This window comes from Plasmodium brasilianum, chromosome 7 (assembly GCF_023973825.1).
Source record: "Plasmodium brasilianum strain Bolivian I chromosome 7, whole genome shotgun sequence".
Classification (NCBI taxonomy): Eukaryota; Apicomplexa; class Aconoidasida; order Haemosporida; family Plasmodiidae; genus Plasmodium; species Plasmodium brasilianum.
Window position 1 is genome coordinate 1,177,732 of NC_090120.1, and position 20,114 is coordinate 1,197,845.

At 24.4% G+C, this 20,114-nt stretch overlaps 3 protein-coding genes and 1 pseudogene across 4 annotated transcripts; 2 read left to right on the forward strand and 2 right to left on the reverse strand.

The window, feature by feature from the left end:
- Nucleotides 1-2,814: 2,814 nt before the first annotated feature.
- Nucleotides 2,815-5,934, forward strand: MKS88_001974 (gamma-glutamylcysteine synthetase; the record flags this gene model as incomplete). The annotated part of the gene is made up of 1 exon (XM_067214948.1): nucleotides 2,815-5,934. The coding sequence occupies one exon, from the start codon at nucleotides 2,815-2,817 to the stop codon at nucleotides 5,932-5,934; it is 3,120 nt and encodes a 1,039-aa protein (XP_067074275.1).
- An 884-nt stretch (nucleotides 5,935-6,818) lies between these two features.
- On the reverse strand, nucleotides 6,819-8,852 carry MKS88_001975 (nucleosome assembly protein; the record flags this gene model as incomplete). Its single annotated transcript, XM_067214949.1, has 3 exons — nucleotides 6,819-7,519; nucleotides 7,971-8,023; nucleotides 8,797-8,852. The coding sequence occupies 3 exons, from the start codon at nucleotides 8,850-8,852 to the stop codon at nucleotides 6,819-6,821; spliced, it is 810 nt and encodes a 269-aa protein (XP_067074276.1).
- Nucleotides 8,853-13,498: 4,646 nt separating this feature from the next.
- On the forward strand, nucleotides 13,499-16,485 carry MKS88_001976 (DnaJ protein; the record flags this gene model as incomplete). The annotated part of the gene is made up of 5 exons (XM_067214950.1): nucleotides 13,499-13,589; nucleotides 14,515-14,669; nucleotides 14,839-14,956; nucleotides 15,382-15,500; nucleotides 15,838-16,485. 5 exons carry the CDS (start codon nucleotides 13,499-13,501, stop codon nucleotides 16,483-16,485), a joined length of 1,131 nt encoding a protein of 376 aa, XP_067074277.1.
- A 1,697-nt stretch (nucleotides 16,486-18,182) lies between these two features.
- MKS88_001977 lies at nucleotides 18,183-19,791 on the reverse strand (annotated as a pseudogene). Its single transcript has 3 exons — nucleotides 19,751-19,791; nucleotides 19,408-19,457; nucleotides 18,186-18,916 (listed from the first exon to the last, which is right to left on the reverse strand). Coding segments are annotated over exons 1-3 (822 nt in total).
- Nucleotides 19,792-20,114: the final 323 nt, after the last annotated feature.

Here is a 20,114-nt window from a genome sequence, read left to right on the forward strand (position 1 = left end):
CAAAAGGATATGCTTATAATATAAGGTTTTTATAATATTATGCCACTTGTGCGGTAGTAAACAAATTAGATACTTTAATTTTTTAACGTAATTATTATATAATACATATAAAAAAAAAAAATACTTGTATATATTTCTTTTTCTTTTTTTTTTAAATAATATATGTCCAATGTACTCCTTAAAATAAGCACTTTAAACTGAAAGGAAAATAATTATAAAGCTTGTTTTTTTTGAAGTAAAAAAAATACAGATACATCAATATATTTATATATATGTAATATATATGTAAGTATATATTTATTTTAAAATCTCACAGTTAAGAAAATAAAAATACAATTTTTGAAATTTTTACATGGGATAGTTTTATAGTGGTCACTAAGAACAAAAACAAAAGAAAAAAAAAAAGGCACTGACTAAACCATTTTTTTTTTTTTTTTTCTGAGAGCAACATGTTTTTTTTTTTTTCATGATTTTATTTGTATAATAAAATAACAGTGTTATGTTAAATGTTTGAGGTCATTTTATTTTATTTTATAAATTATATTTTATTCATTCTTGCCAAGATTCAAGTTTATACAAAATATATAAATATATTTATTACATATCAGTCTGAGGAATTAATATAATAATTTATACTAAGAAATTATAATTTTTTTTCATTTTTTTGTTATGGATGTTTATGTAATATGTTTGAAATTAATAAAGAAAAAGCCCAAGGCTTCCATAATATTATATATATATATATATATATACATTATGCATATTTTATAAAATCTTAACTCATAAAATAATTTTTGCTTAAAAATTCGTTTTTGTTATAACTTTTTTCGTTTTTTATATTTTTTTTTTTTGTAACATATTTAAGTAATTTATTATTGGATTTATATTTTTTTTCTTTGCCTTTTTGCCTTTTTGCCTTTTTGCATTTTTGCTTTATTGCCTTTTTGCCTTTTTGCATTTTTGCATTTTTGCTTTATTGCCTTTTTGCCTTTTTGTTTTTTTGCATTTTTGCTTTATTGCTTTTTTTTTCATTCCTTCCATACGTTGAGATATATTGAACTTAAATTTTTTCTATCTACATTTTTTTATATATAAGTAAAAGCGAAACTTTTCTCTTGTATCTTATATCATATATATATATATATATATCTATATATATAATATATACATTTTAATATACTATGTTCCTATTATTGTACACATGTTGTGATCACCTTTTTTTTTTTCTGTACACATTGGAGACTTATATTAAAAATTAAAAAAAAAAAGAGAAAAACACTCCATTAGATAAAAAATTAAAGAAAAATATATGATGGGTTAGTTATTCTTAAAATATATTGATATAATTTTTTTTTTTTTTTTTTTAAATAGGTTCTTTTTTATGATTACCATGTACACTGTATAAATATATGTATATATATATTTTTTTTTTTTTTTAAATCTCAAAATTTTAAGTGTGCATGACCGCATCACCTTGTTTATTTACACATTAAACCAATATTTCACCTTAATTTATACCTAAATAAGCAAATTAAGAATGAAAAGTATATATATATTTATATATATATATATATACGTATATTCGTACGTGTACCTAAATGTGTATATGTGCAAATGTATATCTACGCGCACATACAAAAATAGTCACGCTGAAACACATAGTTTAAATGCATTTAAAATATTTTGCTAACGGATCTCCGAGTTAAACAGTCTTACCATAATTAATATGTAAACATAAAAGATACAAAAGGAAGAAATGTTTCATACTGCAATAAACGCATAAGAGAACACGTGATATTTATATATATATATATATGTACATATATCTGAATTATTTGCCTAACACTGTAGCAGTAATGTCCTATTTGTATTACTTTTTCTTGAAATTTTTTGTACATTGAAATTTCTATCACCTGCACAAGTAATAATTTTTTAGTTATTCGACATGACATGGCAATATTTTTTTTTAACCAAATTTATTTCAAGCAACTCAGATATAGAACATATTCATTTTTGACTTGTTACTTGAATTTTTAAAGAGTGATCTTAATAAATTTTGCAAAATTTCCCAGTATAGTGTTAAGATCTGCACAAATAAGAAAAAAAAAAAAAAAAAAGGAAAAAAGGAAACAGAAATAAGGTTTCTAACAAAAAAAAAAAAAAAAATAATATAATATAATATAAAATAATTAAATAATAAAACAGTAAAATAGTACAATAGTAAAATAGTAAAATAGTAAAATAATAAAATTAATAATTAAATAAATATTATCTCAATCCTAATAAGGTTAATTCAAAATTTATCAATTTCACTACCATACAACGCATGGCAAAAAAAAATATAAAAAATCAACGCAGCGGTGAAGCTGGAAAGTTAAAGAGCATACAAAAAAAAAAAAAAAAAGCATGAACATTCATATACATAGTTATATACACCACCATATTCATAAACATACATATTTATATACGCACGCACATTCGTACACATAAATATTTACATACATACAAGCCTATATATAAATATATATATATACACACCCGTTCGCATATATTTACGTGTAAAACCGTACATGTGCGCATGGAATGACAAAACTACGGTTTTGGTGCACGTACTCTATAAAGATAGCGAAATTATTTAAAAAAAAGAAGAAATAAGTAAATAAAAATAATAATAAAAATAAAATAAAAATAAATTAGAAGTAAAATAGAAGCAAGATAGAAGCAAGATAGAAGCAAGATAGAAGCAAAATAAAAGCAAAATAAAAGCAAAATAAAAGCAAAATAAAAGCAAAATAAAAGCAAAATAATTGCAAAATGGGATTCCTCAAAATTGGAACGCCATTAAGCTGGGAAGAAGTGCAACATGTAAAATCTCTTATACGATTGTATGGTATACTGCAGTTTGTTCATACATACAAGTGTAATAAGGATCGAGAAGATGAAAATATAATGTTTGGGGATGAAATAGAATATATCATTATAAGGAATGATGAAACATTGAAAGAATCATCAGCTCTTTTATGTGCTACAGATTTAATTGATGAAATGATGAATTTAGAAAGTGTTACTGATTGTCAATATGGATCTCATTGGACACCTGAATACTCATCCTTTACGATTGAAGGGACACCATCCGTACCTTTTAAATTTGATATTAATTCTTCATCATTTGTTGAGGACTGTATGAGAATAAGGAGAAGTAAATTAAATAACGTTCTAAGTGCAATCAGCGGAGTTCGAGCAGTTACATTACCATGTTTCCCTAACAGCCTTTTGAATAATAGTCTTCTTATGGCTAAAAGAATAAACCAGGAAAATAGTAAAAAGAAAAATGAAAGGATTAATAAAAATGATTTGGTAGAACCACCTGCTATAGAAAACATTCATTTAAAAAAAATAGAAAAAAAAAATAGTGAAAATGAAAAATGCGCAAACATGCATAGTGAATATAAAATTACTTTTAATGATTCTAATCAAATTGATATGGATGAAAATAAATCAACACATTTTGTAAATTCAGATATAACTTGTCAAAAAAATGATGATATATTAATGCAAGATATATATGCGGATGAAGGAGAATGTATACATGTAGAGGAACTTAAGAAAGAAGAAAAAAGAGATGAAAAAGAAGGAAGAAACGAAGAAATGAAAGAACATGAACAGACTATGTTCATAAATTCGTTAAAAGAAGATTCTATATTTGAATGTGAATTATTCAAACCAGAAAATATAAACAATTATAGTAATAGTTGTTTAATTACAGATATGGTGATAAGTCCACATGCTAGATATATCACGTTAACACAAAATATAAGAAAAAGAAGAGGAACGAAAATTATTTCTTTTAATCCGATTTATATGGATATTTATACAGAACAAATGGATAACTGGAAATTAGCTTTAGACAAAAGTGACAACAGACTTTTTAAAAAAATAAAAAAAAAGTATGTTCTAGAGGATCACTTGATTTGGAATAAATCCATGTCCAACAGGAAAAAGAGGGAGGGAAATGTTCATGCAAGTGGTGAAACCACGCTTGACCACTTAAGTGCATCCATAAACGAAGAAACTACCTCAAAAAAAGAATTAAAAATAGATGAAAAAAAATATAATGGTAGTATTGTATATGGCGGAATGGATACGAAGCAAAAGGATATAGATAGCTATTTAAATTATAAAGAAAAAGATGAAAAGGAAAATTTAATGGATATTGCTATGAAAAATAGCTTGTTTAGCAATATAGACGATGAAGAAGATTATATATATGTATATGATAGAAAATTTATTGAAGAATATTCAGAAATATGCAAAAATCCAATAAAAAATTATGTATATTTAGATGCCATGTTTTTTGGAATGAGCATGTGTTGCCAACAATTAACTATGTCCTTTCCAACAATTGATGATGCAAAATATGTATATGATCAGCTAGCTGTAATAGCACCCTTATTTTTAGCCATTACTGCATGTACTCCATATTTAGGCGGGTATCTCACTGAGACAGATACAAGATGGAGAGTAATTTCAAATAGTGTGGATTGTAGAACAGAAGAAGAGTTAGCTTATATATCCAAACCTAGATATTCAGGAATATCTTTATATATATCAGATGAATTACCTTTAAAAAGGAATTATTATTTTTATAATGATATAGATGTAGTTCTAGATAAAAATGTATACGACAAATTAAGAAAAGAAAATGTGGATGATTATTTATCAAGACATATTTCTTCCTTATTTGTAAGGGATCCAATGGTTGTATTTCAGGGATCTTACAGTGAGAAGGACATTATATCCATTGAAAAGAGATTGGATTATCATATGTCTATGCCCCCCAACCCCCAAGAAAACAAAAAAAAATTTGATAAAATTAAAAAAGGGAAGAAAAGAACAACTTATACAAGAATGCAAAAGGAAAAAGAGGATGTGGTGGTAGATAAAAATAAGAATAAAAAAAGTAATATGAACAGTATATATCTAAGTGATAGTTTCAACTTTTTAGAAGATTATGAAGAAAAAGTACTTTCATCCCATCAACATTTTGAAAATTTTCAAAGTACCAACTGGAATAGTGTCCGATTTAAACCCCCACCTATACTTGATAATCATTTTAATGGACCAAGCTCTATTGGATGGAGAGTAGAATTTAGAACACCAGATATTCAAATAACAGATTTTGAAAATGCTTCTGTTGTTACTTTAATTATGGTTTTGTCTAAATTTATTTTAAAAAAAAGACTTAATTTATATATTCCTATGTCTTTGTTAGAAGAAAATTTGTTCAGATCAGCACACAGAGATGCTATAATAAAAGAAAAATTTTATTTTCGCACAAATTTAAATTATGATACAACAGATAATGAAATAGAGGAAAAAACTATATACGATATATTTTTCAATGAAAAAAATGGAATATTCTTTTTATGTTCCAAATATGTTGAAGAACAATATAATGAAGGCGCATTAACACAGACAGCAAAAAATAAAATAGATGAATATATTGAATTTATAAAATTAAGAAGTTGTGGGAAAATATGTACAGGTGCAGCTTATTTAAGAAATTTTATTATGAACCATCCTTCTTATGAAAAAAATTCATATATTAATAGTAAAATAAATTATGATATATGTAAATTAATAGCAGATATAGGAAAAGGTTTAATAATTCCACAAGAATTATTAGGTGTTTTTGTTGATCCATATAAAGAAAGAATAAAAAGTGACTTAAGACAAATTAATGAAAGTCAGTATCTTAAATCATTAGCCTACAAATTTATATCAGGAGAGGATTATACACAGTACCTTCTTCTTAGTGAGGTTATTAAGGATGACCAAGACTATTACACTTGTACTAAAAGAACAAATTATGAAGAATCTACGGATAATCATACACTTGAGTTTGGAAAGAAACTGTACCTATTAAGCGCATAGCGCAGTTAGATGTTTAAGGCTATTAGGAGCATTACCCGTAAATAAAGGTCTATCATTTCTCTTTATTTTTCAGTCCAGCGTATATGTAGTTTTTGTGGCTTAATGGAGCCAAAATATATAATTATGTGTGCGCGTATATATGTATATTAATATGTGTATGCAGAGTAATAAGTGTTTGTAGTAATATTTGTATGATATTGCTATATCCACGCGTACTTATGCGTACATGCTCAACGGATGCAAATGGAGAGACGGATATGAAAGTGCTCCAAATATACCCCCAAACACATGCCAAGTGTGTTCAAGATGTGCGTCAAATGTATGCCATATGTACACCAAATTAACGCCAAATAATTTACTTTTTAATTCTTTCCTAATAAAAAGACGTGAAAATGAATAATTTTTTTTTTTTTTTTTTTTTTTTTTTTTGCTTTTTTAAAATTATAAAATTAGTTATTTTTTCAATAAAAAATGAAAAGACATAAATAGTTCTTTCTTAAATCATAATTAAATATTTATATGCATAAAATACGCATAAATATAAATATATAAATATATATATATTTATATATATATATATATATATATATGTGGTGCATATGTATATGTGTGTGTAAAAAGGGGAAAAATGAGAACAGTTTGAAAAGAAAAAAAAAAAATTGTTTTTTTTTTTTTTTTTTTTTTTTGTATAAAGCTGGATTAAAATAAGAAGAGTCAAAATGGACTACATAGAATTGAACTCATCTGGTATATCCATTTTTACTTTTTGTTTTATACTTTCTTTAATGCCTTATTTTTTTATTTTTCCTTCTTCCTTCCTCCTGCTTTTGTTTTCTTTTTTTTCATTTTTCCTTGTTGGTGTGTGTGACACCCAGACACATTTCTCAATCATCGTTGTCTTCATCTCCTTCAACATCATCATCCTTATCATCGTCATCTTCATCATCTTCTTCATCCTCATCATCTTCATCCTCCTCCTCATCATCATCATCAAATTCTTCGTCAAAATCTACATCGAAATCATCAAAATCTTCAAGTCCTAAATAATATGACAAAGGGTTATGCCATATTTCTCTTCTGATCAATTCACCAACATCTGGTTTATCTTGTAATTCTTCAGTTGTAAACCATTCAAATAAAGACCATTTGGGCATTTCATTATCTAAATCTGATCGATTATTTGATACAGCTGCAATTGGATTTTTTCCTTCTTTCCATTTTATTCTTGTACATTCTACCACCTTTTCTTGATTGTTATCAAATGTTACATGCTTAACTAAAGTTAATGGTTCCATATATTCTTTTGCTTTTTCACTAAATGTAAACGTTATTTTGTATGAACCATTGTTATCCATATTATCTTTTAAGTCTAACTTAACTAAATGATTTAATATATCAATATCTTCAGGTACTATGTCACTTAATGCTGGATGTTTCCTTAACGTATTAGCCCAAAATCCAGGTACCTTTTGAATTATTTCATCTCTCTTTTCAAACATTGGCTTTTTTTTTTCATCGTACTGTTTCTGTATGTTCATTTGCTCATGCGCACATTTTATGTCTAGCTGTTCAATATCTTTTTGAACTGCAGGAACAGGGGAAAAATGGAAAGTACGCATGTTAAAAAAGAATATAAACACACATGGGAATGAAAATGTACATATATGCTGTTCTACCTACGTGATACAGCCAACTACTACATGTACTTATTCATTCATTCGTTCAATTATTCGTTCAATTATTCGTTCAGTTATGCAATTATTTTTTTGTGGGAAACTGAGCATACTGCACCGTTACACCAGCTTCTCTTCATAAATTATGTGCAATGTACATGTACACGCGAAATGACAATGCAATGAAGTAATACAAAAATATGTAAGTATATATACACACATATATACACACATATATACAAACATACATACACACATACAAACATACATACACACACAATTTTGTATTTCTAGTTATGCATTTCCATTTATATTTTTTCATATCACTAATAACTATTTAATAAAAAAAAATTTTTTTCTTACTGTCTTCAAAATCTTTCATAAAAGGTACTAATGGATCATCATTGTCAATTTTGCTGTACAATAGGAGTGGAAAAGAAGACAACGTTATAAGTTTGGGAAGTTTGTATTAGTACATATACACATATGCACATATACGCATACACTCATATGCATGTATACGCTCACATGTATATATACACATATAATGTGCATTAAGCCAAGTGTATATATGCATATGTATGGGAAAATATATATGCAACAAACAGAACAGTGCCCCTTTCGGAATTCGTGATATATATAATATAATGAAAAAATTATTTTTTTCTCTCTAATGATTTTTCTTTTCTTCGTGTATTCGTTATAATATTAAATATATATATGTTGACATATTTTTTGGAAAAAAAAAATATTTAATCAATTCATTTTTCTTTTTATATTTAAAACATCATATGTATAAGCTTCAAGAAGTAGCATATAAACGTTTTTTACATCCTTATCATGGATTAATTCTTTATATACACACGCATATATGCACAAATAAACGTACAAATTATTACGTGCCCGAATATGTATACATACACGCACGTAAATACTCTCATATGCATATAAAGATATATATATATGTATATATATATATATATATATATAGATAGATAGATATATAGATATATAGATATAGATACATAAACATATATATCCATATATAAGTATGCGATTAATTATAACATTTATATGGATAAATAACAAATATATACATCTATAAGCATATATGTATATGAATATATGTACATGTATAAGTATATATGTATATATTTATATATATGTATGTACATATGTATGTGCTTACGTATGCTTGGGCTCTGTTGTGTTTTCAACGGAATTTTCTGAGCGATCTCTCTTCATTTTTAGTTACTATATTCTTATGCTTTCATGTATATATATATATAATATATAAATATATAATATATATATATATATATATATATTTATATATATTTATAAATAGTAAAATATGTTATTAAATTAAGGGAAAAGCTTTTAAATTTTATAATCACAAGGAGGGCTTTAAATTATATTGTTTAATAAAGAGAAATAGAATCCTATTTTATTTTTTTTTATTTTTTATTTTTTTCGATTTTTTTCTTTATTGAACTTTGTTTTATGTTCGATAAATAAAGGAGTCGATTCCACTGCTTTAAAAAAAAAAAGGGAATTAAAAAATAAAAATTAATTTTAAAATTATAAAAATTATTTGCAGTACATGTATATGTACGTACGTTTGTACGTATGTATGTATGTATGTAGGTATGTACGTATGTATATATAGATATATGCGTATATAGATATATGCATATGTATTTTTATAGGTATATACCTATGTATTTATATAGATATATACATATGTATTTATATAGGTATACAACTATGTATAAATGTATATAGGTATATACGTATTTATGTATGTTTGTAGGTATATGAGTACATATGAACATATCCATGTGCATATAATATGCATAAGTAAATATGGTGAATGATCAGGTTCGCCATAATATTAAAAGAGCCATGTGAAAATACTGACATCTTATGTATAGCTTCCACAAAACAAAAAAGTAGGTAGTAGCAATGATAGCAATAAAAAAAAAAAAAATAAATAATAATAATATTAAATGGTATATTTTTACGCAATTATAATATAAAAAATACTCAGTTGTAATACAGATTTATAAAACTTTTTAACTTGGAATTATACAACTAATATTTTTATTTTCGTTTATTCATTCGAGTAATTATATACATTCCTTTTTTAAAAACTTTGCATATATATTTAAATTACATGTATTTATATTACATATAAGTACATATGGTACATGTAATATGAACAAATCATATATATAAAATATATACAAGCAATATATTTATATATGTACGTGTACTTATAATATATTGTTTTATATTTCATTGCGTGCGACGGCGCTCATTTTTTATAGCTTCTTTCCTTTGAATTGAGAAATAAAAAATGACTATATTTTTAAACATAATCTACATATTACATATATGTACATATACGTTCATATACATGTGTAAGCACATACATAAATATATACATATTTATAAGTACAGAAGTTCCATTATTGTGTACATATACATATATATATATATCATAATATCATTTTCATGTTTGTACTTACATATATTTTATTTATATTGTACATAATTTCTTTAAATTCTCATGATACATAATAATAAGATAATAACAGGAAATATTAACTTTTTTCAGTATTTAATCTGAGGACCTATTTATTTCCTACAAGTTTTTGCATAACAATTTTAGAAGGACTAGAGATGAAACGCAAATATTTATTGCTGCCTTAAATTTTGTAGTTCTATATAATTTCAAACTTAAACTCATACTCTTCTGGGCTTCCTTATTATTATTACTATTATTTTTACATATTCATATGTATATGTATATGTATATACATATAGTGGTATGTGTAATGATGGGTGTTCATGCGATAAGATAGTATTGTGTAATATTTCATACGAAATATAAAATAACATAAATATAGGAGCACAAACGTATTAGCTGTTTAATAATAAAATGTAAAAATCATCCATATAATATTTTCATGCCATTTAATTCTAGTTATAATAGGTATGTACTTTCCACTTGAATATAATAATTTATGTAATAAATGTATATGAGTAGCAAGGAAAGGAGTATATATAACGTTATCATATATTAAATATGGAGTTAATTATAATATTCTACTTAAATGTATGTGGAAAATATTATGTTTTCAAATAATTATATATCTACACTCTTATGAAAAAAATATTTGCAAAAGAGTAACATGGTTAATTTTTTTTTTAATTTTTTTTTTTTTATTTTTACCTTTTTGTTTTACCATATGGCAGTTCTTATGTACGTATTGTACATATATACATATAAACATATATGTTTATAATTAAGCTTATACGTATGCTTATATATGTATATATACATTTATGCATATGTTTACTCCATCAACTTGCTTAAATTATTTGTAAGAAAGCAATTTATTTTTTTCTTCTCTCCTTTTAACACTCTATTATATTTATACACGTACATAAAATTAGAAAATTTTTAGGTATTACACAAATTGCTATATGATAATCTTCGTTAACGCCAATAAATATTTTTGCAAATCTTATATCAATTCTATGCTGTCCACATATGTACATATGAGAGCACACATTTGATACCTAATGTTATCTCTTTTTTTAATATTTGTTATATTCGTTATCACAATAAAATAATAAAATGCATTTTGTAGAAAATAGGAAAATTATATCATTCCTATGTGTATTATTTTAATATTATAAAAAAAAAAAAAAAAAATTTCTTTCCTTTTTATTTTACTATTTTTTTTTTTTTTTTAATATTATTATTTTACTCACTTATTCAACCTTTTTTTGAAAAGAAATTCCTTATAGCTAACTTTTCATAGGGGAAAACGAAAAAAAAAAAAAATATATTCCTATAATATTTTTCCATCCAATGGCGTCTTATTATATATAAAAGGAAAAAGCTTTAAATGAAGAAAAAATAATAATAAAAAAAAAAATCAATGCGGATGTATTCGCCTTTTCTTTTTCTTAATGAAACTAAAGCGTGCTATTATATATATATATATAATACGTTATTTTTAATTTTCTCACATAATGGAAATTATATTTTATCTTTAAGTACTAATTATTACAAATATACAGCTGAATAAATGTACAGAGAAGCTCTTGTAATTCTGCTTATATAGCACATTTTTGTTACCTGTATTACTCATACATATACATATTTATATCATACCAATATATTATGTGATACATAATTATAAACACAATAAAGCCATTCCTTGCTGTCGTAAATGCTTAAATATGTCCATTTAACATTTTCAAAATTTACCCCCAAATTACTAACAGCACACACCATAACTTCTATTAACTCTAAAAGTTTATTCCATTTTATGCAGAACGGAATATTAATAAAATTATATTTGCTTGTTTGTTCCTCCCGCGGTAGTTAAAATAAGGGAAATTTAAATTTTGACCCTCAACCATACTAAAATAAGCTTAATAATTTTTTAAAACTAACTCAATGTACTAACTCTGTTTTAAGGTAACGCTTATTATGGACATGTGTTACTTATTCAGGGGATATGTTAAAAAAATATAAACCCATACATATACGGTATATGTGTATGCATACGCTACATACATGAGTATATATATATATATATTATACATACAGGAATATATATACACCTGTCCTACTGTATATACTTCCAGCCACATAAACTTGGCTTCAGTTTTGCGGTAAAAACCAGCTACACGGTATACGTAACAATTACTCAAGTAACAGCCATCCTATTCATGTACTAACTTAAAAACAAATGTTAAAATACTGTGTAATTACTATAAATTATAAAAATTGTAAATGGTACTAAAAAAAAAAGGAAGAAAATATTAAATTTATATTTAAATACATTTTTGAATAATTTTCGTATATTATTATTATACTTTAGTATATTAACGTAAAATACAAAAAAAAATTTCTTTTTTTTTTTTTTTTTAAACCTGCAAAGGGAACATTAACATAAATTAATTTTTACACTTAAATATAATAATATTATCTTAACGAAATTAATATTCATATTAAAGGATTATATATTATATATTATATATATTATATATTATATATTCCTTGTCAGTCCTTCATCTTTTGCCGTTATGTATATGTGTATGTAGGTAATATTTCGTGAGACTGCATTGAATGCTTTTTTTTTTGTTTTTATCCATATATATATTTTCTTAAAGAAAAAAAAAAAAAAAAAAAAAAAAAAAAAGATTCATGCATACACCATGTCAAGAATTAAAATTAATAATTCATCAAAATTATTTTGAAAAATGCTTCAGTTTTATTGTTATTATATTTTATATATTTGTTTTATTTATTTATTTTATATATTAGTTTTAAATTTATAATGATTAATTGGTATTTTAATTAATGTATATTTTAATTTTGATTAAAGTACAATTCATACGTTAATTTGTTATAAGTTAAATTCAGTATATATTTTCGTACAACGAAAGCGGGGAAACAAGCAAATTTGCCAGGAGGAAAGAAAAATAAAAAAATATGTACACAGTATATATATATATATATATAAATGTTATATATAAATATATATAAATATTATATATATATTATATATACATCGTTTTGTGTATATATACATACACGTATATATAATTATACTATTCACTTAACAAATACTGTTATAACATACACGAGCAATCGTTTTTTACGTTATACTTGATGATTGAAAAGAATTGTTTTGATATACGTAAACTTTTAAATAATGACCGCTAAATTATAATAATATAAATTTTAGCCAATGAATTTGACTAAAATAAAGTTCAGCTTTTATTACTAAAATATAATATACCAGAAAAAAAAATATATTAAATAAAATAATTTAAAATATAGGAAAATTCATTTTCTCTTAGAAATGCTAAACGAAATTATATTTCAAGTAGTTATATCTTCAGTTGGAGTTACTATAGTCAATAGCGATAAAATAAAATTTCTTCAAAAATTCAGTTAGAACAACACTTGCATGGGCTTACGCGCTTACAACTAAGCATCCATACACACGCACACACATATATATATATATATATATATATATATATTTGAATGTACATGTATATATATATTCATCCTACATTCGCATATCTGCTTTGTATATTTTGGTGCTCTGCTTTTTTTTTTTTTAATAAATATTGCCTGTACAGCGCATGTAAAATAAATGCGTTATATTTCACTTAGTGAGAACGAATATTTTAATTATTTAAACAAAATTTGAATTTCTTGTATATGTTAATGCATATTTTGTAAACTGTAAGTTATGTATGTGTATATATGTCTACATATGCGTACGCATAATTACCTATTTACGCTTATATGAATAAATGTAGCTCATCTTCAGGCAAACTGTGGGTTATAAAAATCATTGTTGTAATTTTATCCTGATCATAGCAATGAAATATTTTTTTTTTTTTTTTATGTTTTATGCATACCTGAGGATAAAGAGAGATTGCTTTTATGCTTAATTTTTAAATTTATTAATAAGATTAAATATATATACATTTATATTTATATGTACATATGTTCAACCCTTTGCGCTTTTATAGACCTGAAAACGCTATTATAAATTTTTATATCATTTTTTCGCATAAATGAATGTTCTCCTTTATTAACATAACAGCGAAGTTCCTGTTATAATGCATTTGTGCATACATATATATATATATTTATATTTATATATTTATCTATTTATTTATCTATTTATTTATCTATTTATTTATCTATTTATTTATCTACCTATTTATTTATTTATTTATCTACCTATTTATTTATTTATTTACTTACTTTTTCGTACTTCTACATAGTAACACATATATGTACTTATTCCCGATAATGAATAAAAAAAAATTTAAATGTTTTTCCTGTTTTTCTTTGTAGGGTATGCCATCTACGTATTAATATTGTCCTTTTTATTATATAAAGGAATTCCATGGAATAGGGAAAATTATTACACTTATTTAAATATCGCTCCAAATGCTACAAAACAAGAAATACAGACAGCTTATAGGCAGGCAGCTAAAATTTACCATCCCGTAAGATTAAAACATACCGCAGAAAATGAACAGATGGAAGGGGAAAAAAAAAAAAAAAATTACAAAAAATATTTTATTAACCCCTAATAATGTTGTGTGTGTATGTACTTGTGATCTACTGAGCGAATTATGTAAATTAATCTCAACATCATTTAACTGAATTTCTTAGGATAAAAATCCAGACGAATCTGCGAATACATCGTTTATAAAATTAAAACAAGCGTACGATATTTTGACGGACGATGTGCGAAGAAGCAATTACAATCGATTTGGGGATTATAAGAATGGTAGTATTAATATTTTTTCGCATTTTATTGTTATTCGATGTTTATACTAAAATATTTTGTTTTTGTTCTTGCTTTTGTTCTTGTTTTTGTTCTTATTTTTGTTCTTATTTTTGTTCTTATTTTTGTTCTTATTTTTGTTCTTATTTTTGTTCTTATTTTTGTTCTTATTTTTGTTCTTATTTTTGTTCTTATTTTTGTTCTTATTTTTGTTCTTATTTTTGTTCTTATTTTTGTTCTTATTTTTGTTCTTGTTTTTGTTCTTGTTTTTGTTCTTGCTTTTGTTCTTGTTTTTGTTCTTGTTTTTTTTTTTCTCCTTTTTATTTTATTTTATCATTAATATGTATGTATGCCAGTGTGTAAGTGTAATCTAGTATGATGTCGAACATTTGTATTTTTTATTTTTTTTATTTTTCCCCATTGTAAAGGAGAAGTAGACGACAATACAGCTACCATATTAATATGCCTTTCACTAGTTCAGCACACAATGTTTTTCATAATAGGATATTTTTTATCATATCCAAGAAAATTAGAATTTGCGAGGCAGGTACATTAATACTTGTTCCAGGAATAAAAAGATTGAAAAATCTTTTTTTGTTACGTTTTTTTTTTTTTTTTTTTTTTTTTTTTTTTTTTTTTTTTTTTTTTTTTTTTTTTTTTTTTTTTTTTTTTTTTTTTTTTTTTTTTTTTTTTTTTTTTTTTTTTTTTTTTTTTTTTTTAACGCTTATTTTATGAAATATTAGACAAATTTATGAAACTTGTTACGTATGAAGAATATTGCATATGTTAATATTTTTTTCTGACTTTGAAATATATTAATGGCACATGTATGCAAATTGTTTTTATATATAAATATATAATTTTTTTTTTTTTTTTTTTTAAAGATATTTTTAGTATACAATATAGCTAGTTTTTGTTTCGAGTTACAATTTCGATTTATAGAAGATGACACAACGTTCGATTGGTTGCCATCAATAGGATATCTTTTGCCATATGAAAAAATAAAATTACTTAGGATGCTATTTCCAGTGGTTTTTTTCATTAGTATATGTTCATCGGCATATACATATACAGATAGGAATGCTACGTTAATTTATTTAATGCGCTCCATTTTATCAACAAACCGAATACTTGTTGAAAGATCAAATGATGTTGTTGATTCAACAAATTATTTAAAAACAAAAGGAGAAGAGTTGGTTAGAAAATTACAACAAATGAGAAAAAATGATATCTCTTCACAATTTAATTTAAAAGGTAATGTAAAGGATAACAAAGATGAAAAGAGTTGTTTAGAAAATGAAAAAAAAGATTCAAAAGAGAAAGAATCTGAAGAGAAATTACTTGAAAATGTACAGGAATTTTCATTAACCTTAGATTCACAGCAAATGAGTTTATTGGAAAAATGTTTTGAATTATTGAAAAATAGAAATTTGAATGAAAAAAAAAGTAAAAAAAAATCCTGGTTTGAGTTTTTTTCCATGCAAATGATATTTGGAATTATATTCGTATATATATGGCTTACATCGAAATAAAAAAAAATATATAAAGGAAAGCGGGAAGATGATAAAATAACGAACTAAATATGTAGTAACAAAATGATCAACTAAAAAAAGTAATATAGTAAGTAACCATAACGACATTGCAGTATAACAATATATAATAATAAAAGGAAAAAATAATAAAGCAATGTAGTAATATAATAATATAGTAACAAAAAAAATGTATTTTTCTCAAATTCTTCGTACACTTCAAACTGTAAAACACTGAAGGAGGAGAGGACAGGGCTTATACATCCCGAATTAAGTAATTGTAAGCATTTCATATGGAAGGATGTACCATTGTAAAACATAAATGTTCGTGTTTATTTATATATGTATATGTATATATCCAGGTGCACATTATGGAACATAAGGCGAAATATTGTTAAATATCCCCCAACTTTATAGTTAAACTTCAAAAACCATTTTTTCGTTTGAATATGTACATAACTGTAACTAATATTTCTTTTTTGTTCTTGATTTTGGAAAATGCTGAAAATTGCAAAAATATTGTAAAAAATAAGAAAAAAAAAAAAAAAAAAAAAAAAAAAACTTGCTTTTTCTTTATTTGTAAACCCCATTTTGTATTTTTACATGTACAAAAATATACCCACCTTGTCAATTTGGTGATAATATAATAATCAACATGCTATTTATTTTTAGTAATATATGTATATGTGTGTATGTATGTGTATATGTTTATATGTATATATATACATGTGTATTTTTACATTATGTCGGAACATTTAAAGACTCCCTATTTTTAAGTTAAACTATTATAATGAATAGCATAAGATTTTTTTATTTTTTTTTAAATTAAAAGACAATATATAAAAGGAGAAATATATGGTTAATTTTTAAGGTAAATTTTTAAAGGGCACTTATTTTACATATGAAAAAAGGAGGTATAATAATGAGACTGTAAACGTATTTGTGTAAAAAGCAAAATGTGCTACATTCATATTTTCTATGTGTATCTTTATTTATCTATCTATATAAAAACAGGTTAATAGGAATCGAAGGAGGAGCAATAACTATACTTTTGCTCTTACGTAAGCAAGGGTAAATCATATTACGCTCCACAAGGGTATACCCAAATGTGCTTAAAATTTCTCAAAAATCTTGAGAAACAGAGAAAAAAAAAAAAAAAAAAAATGATATGATATGATTTAAAATGATATGATATGATTTAAAATGATATGATATGATTTAAAATGATATGATATGATATAAAAGGATTTGTTATGAAATTAATAAAGTTTACGTAAGTGAACAAAATTGATCATTAGTGAATACTTAATATAAATTAAAAAAAAAAAATTGTACGAGAAAGTTATAATATAAGGAGTAAGAGAACTTTGTTATTTTGAGTATTAATTTTATATCACACACAACACTTTATTTTTTGTCTTCAAGGAAAATAAATATTATGTACATATGTATGTATATAATTCCACCTGTACATAGGACTCTATACTGCGAAAAGCAAATAACAATAAATAAATGTCAAGCACAGACCATAAGTGCAAAGAAAAAATTATAGGTAGAGATATAAGCTCAAGCATAGGCATGAGAGCTAGATTAATTGTAAGAATATTTTCAGTCAGCCCACACTTGTACACAGTTTTGCGCTTGAAATGAAAAGTCTTTCCATTTGATATGCTTCATTTTTAAAAGGAATGGGTGTATCTTCATATCATTGAAAAGTTTCCACGTATTCTAAAGAAATACATATTGTCGAATAGACTGTTATGATGGAAAATGTTGTGCATGCCATCATTTAAATCATCCATTGAGTTATTTACGAAATTTTCAGTGTAATATATATTTTGATTTACACAAGGATAACTTGCATATGTTCTATATGGAACAACATATAAAGGGGTAGTAACATAATTTTGATGATAATTTTCATTAAAATTGTTAATATCATTAATATCATTAATATCATCAATATCACTAAAATCATTAGTATCATTAATATCATTAATATACAATACAGCTCTTTTATTTTTATTTTTTTTGAGAATTGATTTTGATAAATTTAAAGCATAAATATATAAAGTTTTATCGTTCCTTGAGATTTCCATAGAATTAATATAACCACACAAAGCTACATTTTTGAAATTACCAAATATTTTACCTAATCTTGAATAAAACATAAACGTATGAAATAATCTTTTCCCACTTAATAATTCAAATAAATCATCACAAAAATGATTGCAGTTTTTGTATATAAAATTATAAGTGTTTGGTCTATAAATTTTTCCAATAGCATTTAATATTTCTGAAAACTGAGAGTAACTTAACTTTATACATTTTAGTTCATAACTTTTACAATATTGTCCAACAGTTGAATTCTTTGGTTTGCATGTTATTATTCCGTCCATGGAAAAGGTGTATTCACGGCCGAACAACTCAATTCCTTCGAAAACGCGTAAGTGTGCATGCATGTTTGTACGTGAACATACGTGGACATACGGTTATATACGTGTACATATGTATACATGTTTACATGGCCATATATACATACTAACTTATATATATATATACATATATGTATATACACATATTTATCTTTACACCGACACAGCGCCTTTTAGCTTTTTTCTAAAAAGCACATTTCATATTTCGACAAAATTGTTCAACGTATTAATTTTAAGTGAAACTTTTCCTTTTTTATTTTTTTATTTTTTCAAATTTATATTCAATAAATAAAAGGAATTCACCCCATTATTCAGTGAATATAAATTATATACTTTAAAGAATTTAACATTTACCTGTATGACGAACATTTTTCAAAAAAAAAGGAACGTCAAGGGTGTAGGTATGCAACCACACATTCATTTATTTCTGTTTATCCTTCTACATATATGTATATATACGTATACATATACTAGGCTATGTGGGTTGTACCGATATGAAACATATAGTGTGATTTATTATTTTGATAAATGAAATTAAACCTAAAAAGTGTGTAATAAAAAGGGGGGGAGGGAAATAAGTCAGGGTTATAGAACTGTTCTTACGCACACGTTATATGCACCCCATTTGAAATAAATAACAATCTATTTGCAGCAATTTCAAAAAATATGAAAATATGAAAAAATAAAAAAATTAAATAAACTTATTTTATGTTAACCCTTCCTCGATTGATTATCGCCTTAATTATCAGTTACCTTAGTCACACGTTGTACTAATTTTTTTTTGGGTAAAATTCATATTTAGAAGAAAAAAAAAAAAAAAAAAAAAAAAATACTATTGCAGTACTGACGTATTGTAGTATTGCAGTATTGTCATATTGTAGTATTTCAGTATTGACGTGTTGTAATATTGAAGTACTGAAGTATTGCAGTATTGTACTATTATGTATTGCAGAATGAATAATTAATAATATACAATATAAATATATGGTGGAAGTACTTCCACAATCAAATCTTCGCCTTCATTAAGAGAGGGGAAGAAAAATTATGTACCCAAATATATATTTATAAAAATGTATGTTAGTTTAGTAATAAAATTTCCCTTTATATAATTTTTTCTCTTCGCATGGCATGTTTATAATTGAAAAAAAAAAATATATTTTTATGTCTTTATTTATTTTTTTTTTTTTTTTGATTTCT